At 42.6% G+C, this 16,850-nt stretch overlaps 1 protein-coding gene across 2 annotated transcripts in view; it reads left to right on the forward strand.

Moving 5' to 3' along the window:
• The window catches only part of SLC35F3 (solute carrier family 35 member F3), a 96,870-nt gene that overhangs the window by 3,248 nt on the left and 76,772 nt on the right, over positions 1 to 16,850 (forward strand). Inside the window, exon 3 of one of the 2 annotated variants that reach the window (XM_080997746.1) lies at positions 602 to 622. The exons of the other annotated variant lie outside the window; for it this stretch is intronic. Coding sequence (XP_080853872.1) covers positions 602 to 622 — 21 coding nt within the window. The remainder of the gene's footprint in view (positions 1 to 601; positions 623 to 16,850) is intronic. 2 annotated transcript variants of the gene reach the window in all.

Consider the following 16,850-nt stretch of genomic DNA (forward strand, 5'->3'; position numbering starts at 1 on the left):
TTGTGATGGGTGCTTTTGGTCAGTTAAATCTGTACTTGTGAGAATATATTAAATAATATACTGTACTGAACCCAGCCAGATGGGTGGGGAATAAATAATAAATTCTTATAATAACAAATTCTTACAGGATTCCTTTAACAACAACCACCACTAGTTAATGCTGGTGTTCCTACCAGGCTGCAGTCCTATACCCACTTATGAGGAAGTATGCCCCATTGAATTTAATGGGACTTCTGAGAAGAGTTGTATTGGATTGTGCTATAAATGTGTACAATAATCAATACAATGTATTACACTACACTGATCATGATTCATGTTTCCATATTTCCAAAGTCTGACAAAATATTTCTCTAATATCTCAGGGCACTGATGGTTGTTACAGTGTGCCCATTTTGTGTGTTTATCATACAAAAAGACAGGAAGGTTCCCCCTCCTGCTCCATTTTACGCATCATCTGTAAGGGGTGACAAATTCCATGTTAAGAATTTTATGCATTTGCATGGTGACATCACAGTACATCACAATAACTTGCCTCCTGAGTTGTCCAGGAAGAAACATATTCATTCTTCTCATTTTCCTTTCTCCAAACATGTTGGTTCAGAAGACGCCATGTTACCAGGAGGTAAGTCTGGAATTTCTGCATTCAGTAATGGTGCAGCTTGGTTGTTCAAGAGCCCATCCTCTCAGCTCTGAAATATGGAAACAGGGCTTTATTCAAATTAAATAACCACTCAATCCCTTGGAAAATGGCTTGTGGAGTGTTGCAAGTTTCTGTTTTGATATCTGCATGGAGTCAGTGGCTGAAACTGTTTAATGTTTTGGAGTTGGATGTCATTAACATGCTGATGATACCCAGCTCTGTTTTTCTATCAAGATCCAGGAGCTAAAGCTCTCCCGTGAGCCAGTGTCTGGCAACTGCAATGGACTAGATGAGGATGTATAGGTTGCAACTGAATGCAGATGAGGCATAAGTGATGACAGTTGGGGTCCTTGGAGAGAAAAAACCCAGTGATGGGATTTGCCTTCTTTTAATTGAGTAGTTGCGCATTATACGGGATCTTTTCAATCCTTTCTTAGTTTGGATTCTAAGAATTCTTGGTTACTGCTTCTACCTATCATTTTTACTGCGCCCTTTCCTGATGTACAGGGACCTGGCCAATATCTCACACACTATTTGTAATATGAATGGATCACTATAATGCGTCCTGTGGGGCTGACCTCTTGCTAATGCAGCACTTCACTTATTTGAGGGAGTAGGGCAATGGAAACAGATAAAATATGTGTAATTGCTGGACACTCCTGGCAAAGATAGGAGAGTCTGAAGCTAGCTAGTATGAGTTTAGAGCAGGGGACTGACCAGCAAGGAGTTTGTACCCACTTGAAAGCCATAGGTCAGAAAACAAAAGTAGTCAGAAACAAGTCTTTCAGTACCTTGGACAGGTCTCAGGGAAGAAACTCAGGTGGAGACAACTTCTTCTTAGAAGGACTAGTTGCTGAGCTCATGTAGTTTTTCAGCTTGACTACCACCTCACCAGGCTCTGCCCCCTTACTGGAAAATGGAGATCTTTTAAGGAGCAAATCTCTGGCCTGGAGCCTGACATTTTGTTGTGTCTCCGTTGCCAAGCACATTGCCTGTGGTGGCGAACAGATGGCACACAAGGCCTTTTGTGTGTGGGTGAGGAGCAAGGATTCTGGTTCTGTGATGGTTCCTGGATCCTGGACTATAGTCTCTGGGCATCCTGGCTGAAGGGTTTTAGGAATGGGTCAGCAAACTTTTTCAGCAGGGGGCCGATCCACTGTCCCTCAGACCTTGTGGAGGGCCGGACTATATTTTTTTGGGGGGGGGGGGAATGCATCTCTGAACAAATTTCTATGCCCCACAAATAACCCAGAGATGCATTTTAAATAAAAGGACACATTCTACTCATGTAAAAACATGCTGATTCCCAGACCATCCGCGGGGCAGATTTAGAAGGCGATTGGGCCAGATTTGGCCCCCGGGCCTTAGTTTGCCTACCCATGGTTTTAGGTTCAAAGTGTCAGATTCCTATGGTTGCTGGACTCAGCTTGAGTTTCAGTTCCCAAATCTGGTGTTTGTGTGGGTGATATTCCTGACTCATCTGATCTCTAGCCCTCAAAGTCAGTGCCCAAATCACTTTTGGTAATCTGGATCTTGACCATTGCAATGACACTGGGATATTTTTCTTTGAGCCATAATTAAAGGGGGGGTTCACCTTGACCTCAGAAGACATATAAAACCTGTACCCTACTGGTTGACTGTGATCTTCAAAAGAGGCTTCCCTTGCCGGGTTAATTTTCACTTTTTGAGAGGTGGTAGAATGAAAGTCCCCTTCATGGATCACTGCCTTGACGTGGCGAAGGGGCTTGAATAACTCGGAGAAGCTATGAGCTATGCCGTGCAGGGCCACCCAAGATGGACAGGTCATAGTGGAGAGTTTTGACCAAACGTGATCCACCTGGAGCAGGAACCGGCAAGCCACTCCAGTATCCCTGCCAAGAAAACTCCATGGACAAAGACAAAAGGCATATAAAAGTTATGACGCTGGAAGATGAGCCCCTCAGGTCGGAAGGCGTCCAACATGCTACTGAGGAAGAGCGGAGGACAAGTACAAGTAGATTCAGAGCTGATGAAGCGGCTGGGCCAAAGCCGAAAGGACGCTCAGTTGCGGATATGCCTGAAAGCGAAAGGAAAGTCCAATGCTGTAAAGAAAAATATTGCATAGGAACCGGGAATGTAAGAACCATGAACCTTGGTAAGTTGGATGTGGTCAAAAATGAGATGGCAAGAATAAATATTGACATCCTGGGCATCAGTGAAGTAAATTGGACGGGAATGGGCGAATTCAGTTTGGATGACCATCATATCTACTACTATGGGCAAGAATCCCATAAAAGAAATGGAGTGGCCCTCATAGCCAACAAAAGAGTGGCAAAAGCTGTATTGGGATGCAAGCTCAAAAATGATAGAATGATCTCGATACAAATCCAAGGCAGACCTTTTAACATCACAGTAATCCAAGTTTATGCACCAACCACTGGTGCTGAAGAAACTGAAATTGACCAATTCTATGAAGAGTTACAACACCTTATAGAATTGACACCAAAGAAGGATGTTCTTCTTATTATAGGGGATTGGAATGCTAAAGTAGGGAGTCAAGAGATAAAAGGAACAACTGGCAAGTTTGGCCTTGGAGTTCAAAACGAAGCAGGGCAAAGGCTAATAGAGTTCTGCCAAGAGAACAAGCTGGTCATCACAAACACTCTTTTCCAACAACACAAGAGACGACTCTACACATGGACATCACCAGATGGGCAGCATCGAAATCAGATTGATTATATTCTCTGCAGCCAAAGATGGAGAAGCTCTATACAGTCAGCAAAAACAAGACCTGGAGCGGACTGTGGCTCAGATCATCAGCTTCTTATATCAAAATTCAAGCTTAAACTGAAGAAAGTAGGAAAAACCACTGGGCCGGTAAGATACAATCTAAGTCAAATCCCTTATGAATACACAGTGGAAGTGAGGAACAGGTTTAAGGAATTAGATTTGGTGGACAGAGTGCCTGAAGAACTATGGATGGAGGCTCGCAACATTATATAGGAGGCAGCAACGAAAACCATCCCAATGAAAAGAAAATGCAAGAAAGCAAAGTGGCTGTCCAACGAGGCCTTACAAATAGCGGAGGAGAGAAGGCAAGCAAAATGCGAGGGAAACAGTGAAAGATACAGGAAATTGAATGCAGATTTCAAAAAAATAGCAAGGAGAGACAAGAAGGCCTTCTTAACCGAGCAATGCAAAGAAATAGAGGAAAACAACAGAATGGGAAGAACCAGAGATCTGTTCAAGAAAATTGGAGATATGAAAGGGACATTTCGTACAAAGATTACCATAATAAAGGATAAAAGTGGTAAGGACCTAACAGAAGCAGAAGACATCAAGAAGAGGTGGCAAGAATACACAGAGGAATTATACCAGAAAGATATGGATGGCTCGTACACCCCAGGTAGTGTGGTTGCTGACCTTGAGCCAGACATCCTGGAGAGTGAAGTCAAATGGGCCTTAGAAAGCACTGCAAATAACAAGGCCAGTGGAAGTGGTGGTATTCCAGCTGAACTACTTAAAATTTTAAAAGATGATGCTGTTAAGGTGCTACACTCAATATGCCAGCAAGTTTGGAAAACTCAGCAGTGGCCAGAGGATTGGAGAAGATCAGTCTACATCCCAATCCCAAAGAAGGGCATTGCCAAAGAATGCTCCAACTACCGCACAATTGCACTCATTTCACACGCTAGCAAGGTTATGCTTAAAATTCTACAAGGAAGCCTCAAGCAGTATGTGGACCGAGAACTCCCAGAAGTGCAAGCTGGATTTAGAAGAGGCAGAGGAACCAGAGACCAAATTGCAAACATGCGCTGGATTATGGAGAAAGCTAGAGAATTCCAGAAAGACATCTACTTTTGCTTCATTGACTATGTAAAAGCCTTTGACTGTGTCGACCACAGCAAACTATGGCAAGTTCTTAAAGAAATGGGAGTGCCTGATCACCTCATCTGTCTCCTGAGAAATCTCTATGTGGGACAAGAAGCTACAGTTAGAACTGGATATGGAACAACTGATTGGTTCAAAATTGGGAAAGGAGTACGGCAAGGCTGTATATTGTCTCCCTGCTTATTTAACTTATATGCAGAATTCATCATGCGAAAGGCCGGGCTGGATGAATCCCAAGCCGGAATTAAGATCGCCGGAAGAAATATCAACAACCTCAGATATGTGGATACACAACCTTGATGGCAGAAAGTGAGGAGGAATTAAAGAACCTTTTAACGAGGGTGAAAGAGGAGAGCGCAAAATATGGTCTGAAGCTCAACATCAAAAAAACGAAGATCATGGCCACTGGTCCCATCAGCTCCTGGCAAATAGAAGGGGAAGAAATGGAGGCAGTGAGAGATTTTACTTTCTTGGGCTCCATGATCTCTGCAGATGGTGACAGCAGTCACGAAATTAAAAGACGCCTGCTCCTTGGGAGAAAGGCGATGGCAAACCTAAACAGCATCTTAAAAAGCAGAGACATCACCTTGCCAACAAAGGTCCGTATAGTTAAAGCCATGGTTTTCCCAGTAGTGATGTATGGAAGTGAGAGCTGGAGCATAAAGAAGGCTGATCGCCGAAGAATTGACGCTTTTGAATTATGGTGCTGGAGGAGACTCTTGAGAGTCCCATGGACTGCAAGAAGATCAAATGCATCCATTCTTAAGGAAATTAGCCCTGAGTGCTCACTGGAAGGTCAGATCGTGAAGCTGAGGCTCCAATACTTTGGCCACCTCATGAGAAGAGAAGACTCCCTGGAAAAGACCCTGATGTTGGGAAAGATGGAGGGCACAAGGAGAAGGGGACGACAGAGGACGAGATGGTTGGACAGTGTTCTTGAAGCTACAAACATGAGTCTGACTAAACTGTGGGAGACAGTGGAAGACAGAAGTGCCTGGCGTGCTCTGGTCCATGGCGTCACGAAGAGTCGGACATGACTGAACAACTAAACAACAAAGAATGAAAGTCTTGGGGAATTTTTAATGGGTTGTTTCAAAATGCTCCTTTCAGAGCTTGAATTTTCTGTGCATGGCTTTGTGCCTGTTGTGCAATAGCCCCTAAGCCAAGAGAGCACTCCCTCCCCTGAGATGTGGCCATTTGTTTTGCATGGTTCTCAAAAAAGGAAGAAGTCTAGAGGCTACTGAGGCCTCTCAAAGACATCTCCCATGACAAGCAGCCCATCATGATCCTTCAAGTCCTCCCTGGAGAAAACCTCAGAAAGTTGGGAGCTATGCCCATGTACATGCTGCCTCCACGAGGGTGTGTAAAATACCACTGGGGATTCCCAATTTGGATGATTGTCATGCAAGGGACTACAGTGCTTTCCACCTCCAGTGTTAAAGGTGCTAGAGCTCTCTTGGGATTATTGGAGATTAATATCATCCACCACCCCACTTAGACGGGCCCTTCAAACAAAAATATGGTGAAAGTAGATGATAGTGAGACTTTGAGTGACAGCTGAGAACCAGTTTGACAGAAATGCCAATCCAGGAGATGCAGGAAGGAAAATACTGGATAATGTCCACCTGAAAATGTGCCATGTTCTCTACATTCCACATCTCTCTGCAACAGCAGCATGCTGCAACCAACAGAGCTATCCAGGCTGTTTTGAAACTTAATAAAAATATAGTAAAAGGGGGATCAATTGTTTACAATTGAAATCTATCTTATCCTGATATCATTCACAGTTTTAGAATTTTGCACTGGAAGAGAGGGATATTCTAAAGGATTGTGAGTGGTTGTTTTTACAGAGTGCCTTGATGTGTAGCTGTAGCTTGATGCAGCTGATATACTGATTTTGTTTATCTGACAGAGACCCATTATCGTGAAGGAGGAGGTGTTGAAAGTGTGCTGTGCAGGATTTTATAATTGTTCATAAAGAGTTACAGTTTATTTAAAATGTTACTGAAAGATACGTAAGAATTTATAACTTCTTGGATAAAGTGTTGTCTGCTTTGTTGGCAAAAACTGGCTTGCTACTTGTACCTCTGCAGTAATTACTGCCTTGCAGGCTTTGTTCTTTCAGTCTTAAAATGAGTGGTACCTTGTCTCATGAATGGCCCTATTGCCCATTAAGAGAAATATCTTTATTGGTGTTTCTGCCAGATTGGACCTTATGGGAGGGCCAGCTTCTGAGCTAGTTGTTAATGCTCCTTTCTGACATGATGACTAATAGTCCAATTGACTTCATGTTGAGCAACTGTGGGTAGACTTGCTGAAGTAAGAAAGATCACATCCGTGGCTCAATTATAACCTGCTTTCTGGGATTTAAAATTTGTCTTTGAATGCTAATTGTAACCAAAGCTTAATGTGCAATGTTAATTCTCCACAGCAATATTTTAATGGCATCTGTTTCTTGGAATCTATTTAATTTGGCAGAAGTTATGACTAAAGAAGAGGTAGCAATGCTTTTGAATTTACATAGCTTTGAATTTAAAGCTATGCAAATGTTTGATCATATTGTTGAGATATGTTTTGCATATTACACCTGAAAAGTGTTGTGTGTTCTGAGAAAAACAAAGAATCACCTGCACTTAACCACAACCATCAGAATTACTATGCAGAAATTAGTGTGGGAAAAGCAATGTTCACTTTTCTGTGATTACACAGCTATAATGTACAGAGAATATACAGTGGAATGCAGAGGAGGGGGGCACAGATGAAGGAACAGGATTGGGAACAGCTGGCATTGTGGTGCAGTTGTTCTGCAAGTGACCACTAACTTGTCTGTTTTGAGTTGTTGGGGGTTGGATGAACTGCAGACTAGAAAGGGTATATGTGGCATGCTCAAGTATCAGTTGTTGGTTTTTTTACATTAGCTTGGGCTGTAATGAATTCAGTTTGTGAGTCGGGCATAAATAAGTGGCAACATATGTGATTGTTGTTTATATGGGTCTGAGCCATCTGCTTCCAAAACTAGTCAGTCTTCTGCGGGGTTTGAAAAATGCTTTATCATGCTAATGGTCACTCAGACAATAACTCAAAGAATGCAAATTTTCTCTAAGAAACCACTGGCTTAGTGTAATATACATGGAGGGAAGGCAATTTATTTTTTTTAAAAAAGGAATAAATTCAGTCAAGTTTTATAAAGGAATTGGCATGTTATATCATACTTCTTAGGATCCCACCTGTCTGATCTTTGACCACAATAAAGATAGATTGAAAGATTGATTGGGATCCACCAAATCAATGAGACTTCCAAGTTAAAATGTTTAAAATTGAGGTATTAAACTAATAGTATTTAATAAGCACAGAACAATCATGGTTCAATTTGTGTTCCTTAACTACTTTCTGTCACATTCCTGGCATGTACTGTGCCCACTATTTTGCATGTAGTAGAACATTAATCTGATTGCTATCTAAGCAAGTAAACATGAAAATGGCATGAAGCCTCATAATATGATTGCACGTTAAAACTTTGAAGGCAATTAGAAATTTCTTTATGAAAAAGTTTTTACAGTGTGCATTGAATTCTGGAGATTAGCAATTCCCTATTAGATTGTTTTTAAACTGTAGGTCATGCAGGGGATGGAAGTAATCTACACTGGTCCTCTGCCACCTGGGCCTAAGAAGCAAACGGCTTCTCCATCTGCCACCTGTTGGAAAGTAGTCTGCAAGCTGTTGCTGATCTATCTGGGAATCTGATAGTTGTAGGGAATACAGAAATTCAAGCACTGTGCTTTTGTGTGCTTTTGAATACACTATGGTGTCATTGAGGACCTCTTCAGATAGCAGAAAAAATGTAGCTGCCTCCCTTTCTAGTAATGTTCTGCTGTATATTTTTTTCCTGGATATAGTTCAACTGTGTTAGTTTATACTAAACTTAAGGGTTCTTTAGTGTACGTATTGGGAGTTGTCATAAAGATATTACTCACTTTTATTATAGGTTCAATCCTAAATATTGTTCATGCGAGTAAGTATTTTAGGTGAGGTATGCCTTTAGCTATGTCAGTATTATGGCTCAGATTATAGACACAATAAAATAAGGATGCAGAGGCTGGAAAATGATGCAGCTGTTTAGAGTAAGCAAGAGGGCAGGGAAGAGCTTTGAACCATCTGTTCCTCTTCTGCATACCTTTGCTTGCTGCTTGAAGATAATGGGCATGTATGGGCCATATTTTTTCACTTGGGGGTTCCATTCTTCTTCATGAGCAGTGTGAGCCTCCGGATTTAAAGCTTCTTATATCGCCAAAATGGCACTATTCATGCCCAAGAGGGGAGGTATCAGCAAGTATGAAGTAACTTGGCAGAAGTTTTTTAAAAAAAACACTTTGAGAGGGGAGCGTAAGGATGGAGAACCCAAAACAGCCAAATTAGACCTTTAAGCTATGGGACACTGGATGAAGGGACAGAAAACCAAGGGAAGAGTTCTGAAATCCTGGAAGAGAGCATGGATGGGCGCTTGAATAGTACTGCTTCATATTGCAACATTTTCTTGCAGGTCACACCTATACTTGTTTCTAATTGTACAGGTGTTGTGAAGGGCAGGATACAGGATGGTCCAGAAGGAAAAGCAGAGAGCTTTGGATTGGCATGCAGTAGCTAGGAGTGTTGTGTTGCCAATCATAGCATCATTGGTGGAATATATGAGAGGCCTTGGGATGCTGCAGTCCACATTCAGAGTGCCAGATCATAGCCTTTGATATCCCAAGCCTTATAAGGTATGGTTGATGGAGTTGGATGTGTTTAGCCTAGAAAAGAGGAAACTGAGAGGAGATAGGATAGCCATCTTCAAATTTCTAAAGGGTTGTCACATGGAAGAATAGAAGCCGGACCAATGATTTTAAGTTACAAGAAAGAAGATTCCAAATAAACACCAGGAAGAACTTTCTGACAGTAAGAGCTGTTTGACAGTGGAACGGACTCTCTTGGAAGGTGCTGGACTCTCCTGCAAAGGTTAGATAGTCATCAGTCATGGATGTTTTAGTTGAGATTCCTGCATTGCAGGATATTTGACTAAATGACTCTCAGGGTCCCTTCCAACTCTACAATTCTATTATTTTATCTAGGCTTTCATAACCCCCAGATTTGATTGCTGTAATGCACTGTATGTAGGGCTGCCCTAAGATTGGCCAAGAAGCTGAAGCTGGTGCAAAATTCAATGGCTTGAATACTCACTGGGACAGAGTGTTGCCACCATGTCACAATGCTGCTGAAAGAATTGTACTGGCTGCCAGTTAGCTACTGAGCTTAGTTCAAGGTGCTGATACTGTTGTATAAAGCCCTACATAGCTTAGGACCAGGACACCTAAATGATCATATCATTTCTTATACACCAATCTGATCACTTCATTCTTCAAGAGAGAGCCTTCTGCAGGTATCTTCTCATCAGGAAATCTTTTAGTGCCATGGTACCTACCCTTTGGAAATCTCTTACTACCTGAGAAGTATCTTCTCTGTTGTCTCTTTGGCACCTACTGAAGGCTTTCCTTTTCAACAAGGCTTTTAAGTGCAGAGTCTTATCCCAGTCAGTCTCTTTGCTGAATTTTAAATTGTTTTTATATGTTTTATTGTTGATGTTTTTAATGTTAGTAGCTTTGGGGTGTTGCATGGATGGAGTTCCTCAGTGAAATGAAATCAATAATAAAGTACTGCCTTTTACTATATTAAAAATGGTAAAACTTTTAAAAATAATAATGGTATGAGTTGCAGTTTCTTTTCCTCAGTGAAAGAGGAATGCTTGAAAGCAATCAATAATGAAATTGTCAGATATACAGTGGTACCTTGTGTTACATACCATCCCCCTTACAAATGCTTTGGGTTACGCGCTCCACTAACCCAGAAGTAGCTGCCCCTTTTTGCGAACTTTGCCCCGGGATGCAAGCAGAAGTTGCTCTCCGTCGGCGCAGCAGCAGCAGCGGGAGGCACCATTAGCGAAACCGCGCCTCATGTTATAAGCGGTTTCCGGTTATGAATGGACTTCCAGAACGGATTAAGTTTGTAACCAAAGGTACCACAGTATAAAAGTTTAGTTTTGTGTGGGTATCACATAGTCTGTTGCAAATGGAGCAGTGCTCAAAGCCAATTCATTTTCCAAGACTAGGAACTGCAAAACAGATAATCATTCCCAAACTATTCATTTTCCTTATAAACTAACTCAGTGGCTTATTTAGGCTCCTTAACAGTAAGGAGTCATGGAACAGTGTGGGTAGGACTCAGTGGCAGAGCATATGCCCACATTGTCAAGGGTGGGCGTGCTCCCGAGGGGGCCGGGGTACGGAGGGGGCCCTTCCAGGCGCAGGATAGACACTCAGGTGCACAGAGTGGTGCACGCACCCTGCAGCTGGGCATGGAGCGAGCCGCTGATGGCGGACATTCGGTGCACTGCCCGCCCGCAACTCCCAAGCCTCCCCCCCAGCTGTCAAAACGAAGGGGGAAGGGGGGAATGTCACCAGCAAAGTGGCGCAGCTCACCCCCTTCCCCTGATGACTTGGGATAGACTTGGGAGTCATGGGTGGGCGGCACACCAAATGTCACCCCCCTCAGCGAAGACACCTGGGGCGATTCGCCCCCACCACACTCCCCTTCCTCCACCTCTGGTGGGACCTCTAAGTAGAGAGTAGCGTTGCAGTCATTAGCGTTAGTCATTTTGTATTGTAGCGTTAGTCATTAGGAGTAGCGTTAGTCATTTTGTATTACCGCAGTCCTGATCCCAGCTCAGTAGTGGCACCCCAAGTTTGGAACTCTCTCCCTTCTGAGGGATGAATAGTGCTGATTTGGTTGGGTTTTCTGTTTCAGTTAAGGACTTCGCTATTAGCCCAGGGCCTTTACTGGAGTTTAGTTTACTGTCAGAATGGATTTCAAGTATTTTTCCAGTTGTGATTTGTCCACCTACATTTGATTGCACCATAATATCTCATAGCAGCTATGTCAACAGGGTAGATAGAGTATGGTAAAGGTAAAGGTACCCCTGCCTGTACGGGCCAGTCGTGTCCGACTCTAGGGTTGTGCGCTCATCTCACTTAAGAGGCCAGGAGCCAGCACTGTCCGCAGACACTTCTGGGTCACGTAGCCAGCATGACAAAGCTGCTCTGGCGAGCCAGCACCAGCGCAGCACACGGAAACGCCATTTACCTTCCCGCTATAAAGCGGTACCTATTTATCTACTTGCGCTTAGGGGTGCTTTCGAACTGCTAGGTGGGCAGGAGCTGGGAACGAAAGACGGGAGCTCACCCCGCCGTGGGGATTCGAACCACCGACCATACGATCGGCAAATCCTAGGCACTGAGGTTTACCCACAGCTCCACCCGCGTCCCTATTGTATCCATAAAGCAACAGAAATAAATGATCAAGGATATGCAAGCTCCATTGTAATGACTCAAATATGCAAAAGAGGCATCTTGATCCCCATCATTTCAGAATTCCTGTTGTTCATATTGCTACCCTTAATATATATGCTTTGCTTGCATCGCCTTCAAATTTCCCATGAGACGGGATTCACTGACTTGTTAAAAACTTCTTCACTTTCCACCCTCAACAAGAGAATTGTGAAATACTGTAGGACAGACCCTCAAATGTTTGTTTAGTGGTGCATGCCTTGTTTAATGTGTCCTAGAAGAAAATGTTGATGTGCTGTTTCTACAGTTATCTTCCACTTTTTTGTTTGAACTAATATAATATAATATAATTTAATTCAGTTTTGTTTTGTTTTGGATTGAGGGTGCAATCTCAGGATGAAAAAGGGGGAAAGGGAACTTGATTGAGCTAGTGGCAGCCCATCAGTGTACCAAGAGCTGTATAAGCTCTTTAGTCCCATCAAAGTTACCCTTGCGGTGAATTAAAACCACTAAAGAATTACATTATTTCTATGGCCTTTTGCAGTTTCTGATCAGGTCAATCAGTTGATTACTTTGGAGAAGAGTGTTAGGTTAGTAATCGGAAATAAGTTTATTAAAACATGTTTAAACAATTTCCCCACAAACTCAAAGCACTTTACACTAAAAACAGCAACACAAAAACAAACAAATCAATATATGATTGCTTAATGGTTTTGTTTAACTGCTTGGAAGATTCTGGTGTGTGCAGGCATAGGAGTCTTGTTGGGTTTTTTAAAGTTACTTGCCAAAAATGCTGTTAATGCAAAACACTGGAAATCTAATGGTCTGTATCAAAACTCAGTGACTGAAAAAAGCACTCTTGGTAGTAGCAATGGACAAGCTAACTGTATTGTTATGATTCTGGAATGATTTTGCGAATAATGAACTGTTGTAGCAATGGGATGCTTTGGCGACTTATTGGAATAATTACTGTAATTTGCCTCAGCTCAATAAACACCTCTCTTTCTGTCTTGTAACAAATACAGTATGTAAAATAATGATAGTTTTAGATGATACTCTTTTTGTTTCTTGTTTATTATTTTGTTTTGCTTATTATTATGGCCTCAGATGTGCTTTCTTTTAAAAAAGGGGGAAGTAAATGTGCTCAGTGGTTCTTACACATAAAACTGAGTCCACTAAGTGATACTAGAACTTTGCCCTTTTTGGAGGGTGGGAGTCTAACTATTAATAGTATATGGTTGAACATTTAACTTTTCTTTGTTTCTTTTTTTACTAAAAACGTTGTGACAAACTGCTGTAGCGAATCTAGTGACCCAAATCTATAAGCAGCTGGACAAACACAGGAACAGATCATAGGATGGGGCATGAAGTGCAGTGATGGTTTGTCAGAGGGCCAAACAAGATGTGGCATTAAACATATATTTGAGTTTAATATGCAAGCAGCTGCTAGAGGCAGGCTATTAATTTCTGACATTGCAGTGTGTCAACCTTTTCTCTGTTACCATGGTCCTAACAAAGCTTTGGAGCTACTATTTGTGTTCAGAGAAAATCTCCTACTGGCAGAAACAGAGCTTTCATGATAATAAGCAAAATGAAATATTTGTGAAATTTGCTGGTGCTCCTCTCAGCAGCCCTGGCTGGCAGCTGACATATTTATGTCCCAGAAAGATGACCCAGTGTCTTTTGAAGGGGCATTCAGTGACATAAGCTTGGCAGCTACCAGCCACTGGCTGTAGGAAGATTAGCCTTCACCACAAAATAGGTGATGGTGGAGGAATCAGAGAAAAATACAGGGCAGGTTTGTTCCTCCTTTTATCCCTAAATCTCCCCCAAGCCCTATGCAAAGACTTCCAGTTACGCAATGAAGCTTCCCCCCCCCCACACACATGTGCCCCTATGTCCCCAATTGGCTGGGGGGAAGGTCAGGAGAATAGCACATGGGGGAAGGAGAGAGGGGTTTCGATGGATCCCGATGCTTGTGCAGCTGGAGCTTTCATCATGATGCAACACAGAATTCCACCCAGTGTTTCTAGAAACAGGCAGTACTCTGCAGATAATTCATTCTGGAGATACTCGCTGGTGTAACTCTGATCTGTATTAATGAAAAGCTGATGTATTGCACTGGTCAACAACAAATTTGTTGTCTGTGTTTTTTCAGCTGATTTAGGACGAATCTGATGCGCTGAATCCAAAAATCACATTGGTTTTGCTCAATCAGGTCAAGTTTTTGAGGTATGACCACATGTCGTTTTTTTACGTTTTTGTTCACATGTACGCTTGTGTGGAGTATTTTAGAAGAAGTTGGTGGGGGTAAAATGCCATGTCGAATAATTGTTTTGATTGGAAATGATTATTTTAATGACAAGAAGTATTCAGGTCCGATAGTTCTGGGTGATTATTTCGAAAAGGGATCAGTTTGAAGTCATAAAACCTCGAAATCTTCCTTAAATTGGTGCGGCAAAGCATAAAGTTGGGGGATCAAAACTAAGTTAATGGGGCAGCCGCCCCACAAAGTGTAAAGCTTGGGTGCCACACATGGTGTGCAAGGCATGCACCGAGACTCTGTGTGGGTGGACCAATGGCAAGAGGAGTCTGAACTTTGGAATTCCCATGGTTTGGAGGGAGCCGACAAACCATGTCACTGACTGCTACTTCTGCACTGTTGATGTGAATGGGATCAACAGAAAGAACCGGAGCAGCCTCAAGTATACTGATCTTCAATCAGCACGTCGTCCTGTAGCTCATTGTGATGAAATTCCAGTGCCTATCTTCGGAGAACTTCCTGACATTAGTGACGAAGATGCCTCCAGTGTTGAAGGACATGAAGAAGAAGAAGTGGTTCTTGAAGATGATGCTCCACATCCATTTTCCCAAAAGGAGTTGAATGATCCAGTTCACGACCTCAGCTTGTCAAAGGACTCTGCCGAACTGTTGGCATCCAGATTGAAGGAAAAAAACCTCCTCTCTGACAGTTTTTTCTCGGAAGAGAAGGACTTGGTGTACTGTGCAGATATTGCGCAGCTTCTGCTCAAGCTTGGAGTGCCACAGTATGAACCCAAAGATTGGAGACTGTTCACTGACAGCAGCAAGCGATCACTGAAATGTGTTCTGCTGTACAACGGCAACCAGTTTGCCTCTATACCCCTGGCTCACTCGAGTACACTGAAGGAGAACTATGAAGCGGTGAAGTATGTGCTGGAGAAAATTGGTTATGATCAGTATAAGTGGTTTATTTGTGTTGACCTGAAGATGGTGAACTTTTTGTTGGGACAACAGTCTGGCTTCACCAAGTACCCATGTTTTCTGTGCATGTGGGATAGTAGGGACCGTGCTCAGCATTACACGAAGAAGGACTGGCCTGTGCAGGAGGAATTGGTGCCTTGCAGAAAAAGGAACGTCATCAACGACCCTCTGGTGGACAGAGACAGAATACTCTTCCCACCGCTGCACATCAAGCTCGGCTTAATCAAGTAGTTCACCAAGGCTCTGGACAAGGATGGTGACTGCTTCACTTACTTGTGCCAGGCTTTCCCAGGATTGACCATGGAGAAGTTGAAAGCTGGCATCTTTGACGGTCCTCAGATCCGTCAGCTCATCAGAGATCCAGAGTTCGGAAACTCAATGAACGAAGTGGAACTGGAAGCGTGGAAGGAATTTGTTCTGGTAGTGAAGAACTTTCTTGGCAACAATAAGGCCAGAAACTACGCAGAACTTGTCAACAACATGCTGACTGCTTTCAGAAACCTGGGCTACAACATGAGCGTCAAGATGCACTACCTATTTTCACATATGGACCAGTTTCCTGAGAACCTGGGTTCAATGAGTGACGAGCAGGGGGAGAGATTCCATCAGGACATGAACGAGATGGAGACCAGGTATCAGGGTCGCTGGGACGCAGTCATGATGGCTGACTACTGTTGGACTCTGAAGAGAGACCTCCCTGCCGCTGAGCATTCCTAGAGTTCCAAGAAACAGAAGTTCAAGCCCTGAAGTTTGAAAAATGGTGAAGCAACATGCAATTTACGTGTACTTACCTTTATCAATGCCCACCATTCAGTTTACAGTAAACCTGACCTGATGGAGAGAAACGAATGCCATTTCCTGATTCAGCACTGCAAAAATACCCTAAATCAGTTGTAGAAATCTAGACAACATTCAAAAAGTAAAAAATTGTTGCCCAGTGTTGTCCATAGTCGGCTGCAAAAGTATTAAAAGTGCACCTGCACGCCATTATTCTTATTGCTGATGGATTGTAGGATCTCTGCTTGTTTTGTTGTATGTGGATTATTTTAAATTTTTAAAAAAGTAATCAGTTTTTAAAAAAATGATTTTTAAAAAAGGAGACTTCAATGAAGGTTAAGCCACAAAAATAAAATATTGTGTTCACAACATGAGAGTTCAGCATTCACATCTAATACCAGAGGTTGTACATAGCTATGATTATTAGTTAGCCATTGACAGTCTTAATCACCATAATTAGTCGAATCCCATTTTAAAGCCACCTTTACTGAGTCTATGCCATTGCTATATCTTGTGTTAGCTAATTCTGTAGGTATGCATTGTGCAATGAAGTTCTCCCTTTTTTTGTCTGTCATGAATCTGCCACCCTCAGTTTCATTGGATGATTCTGAGTACTATATTAATTTCTCCAAACCATGTATAATTTTATATATTCCTGTCCTTCTCTTCTCTTCCCTCCCCCCCCCCAAACCCCCTATATATTCCCAAATGCTGTGACCTTTCTCATAGTGGAGTTATTCCAGCCCCTTGAGCATGTTGGTTGTCATTTTCCACACCTTTTCCAGCTCTATAAGAAACTTTTCTTTCCAAGAAAGTTTTTTGTTTTTACAAAATGTGGCTTGTTTAAAGGAGGCGATCAGCAGAATGGAAGGGGACTTTTAACTCTTTCTGGGCAGACAGTGGCACTGAGACCCACCTGAAAGTTCCGCAGGTCCACTGGTGCG

Source organism: Podarcis pityusensis, assembly GCF_964106645.2.
Source record: "Podarcis pityusensis genome assembly, chromosome: 3".
In the NCBI taxonomy this organism is placed as follows: Eukaryota; Metazoa; Chordata; class Lepidosauria; order Squamata; family Lacertidae; genus Podarcis; species Podarcis pityusensis.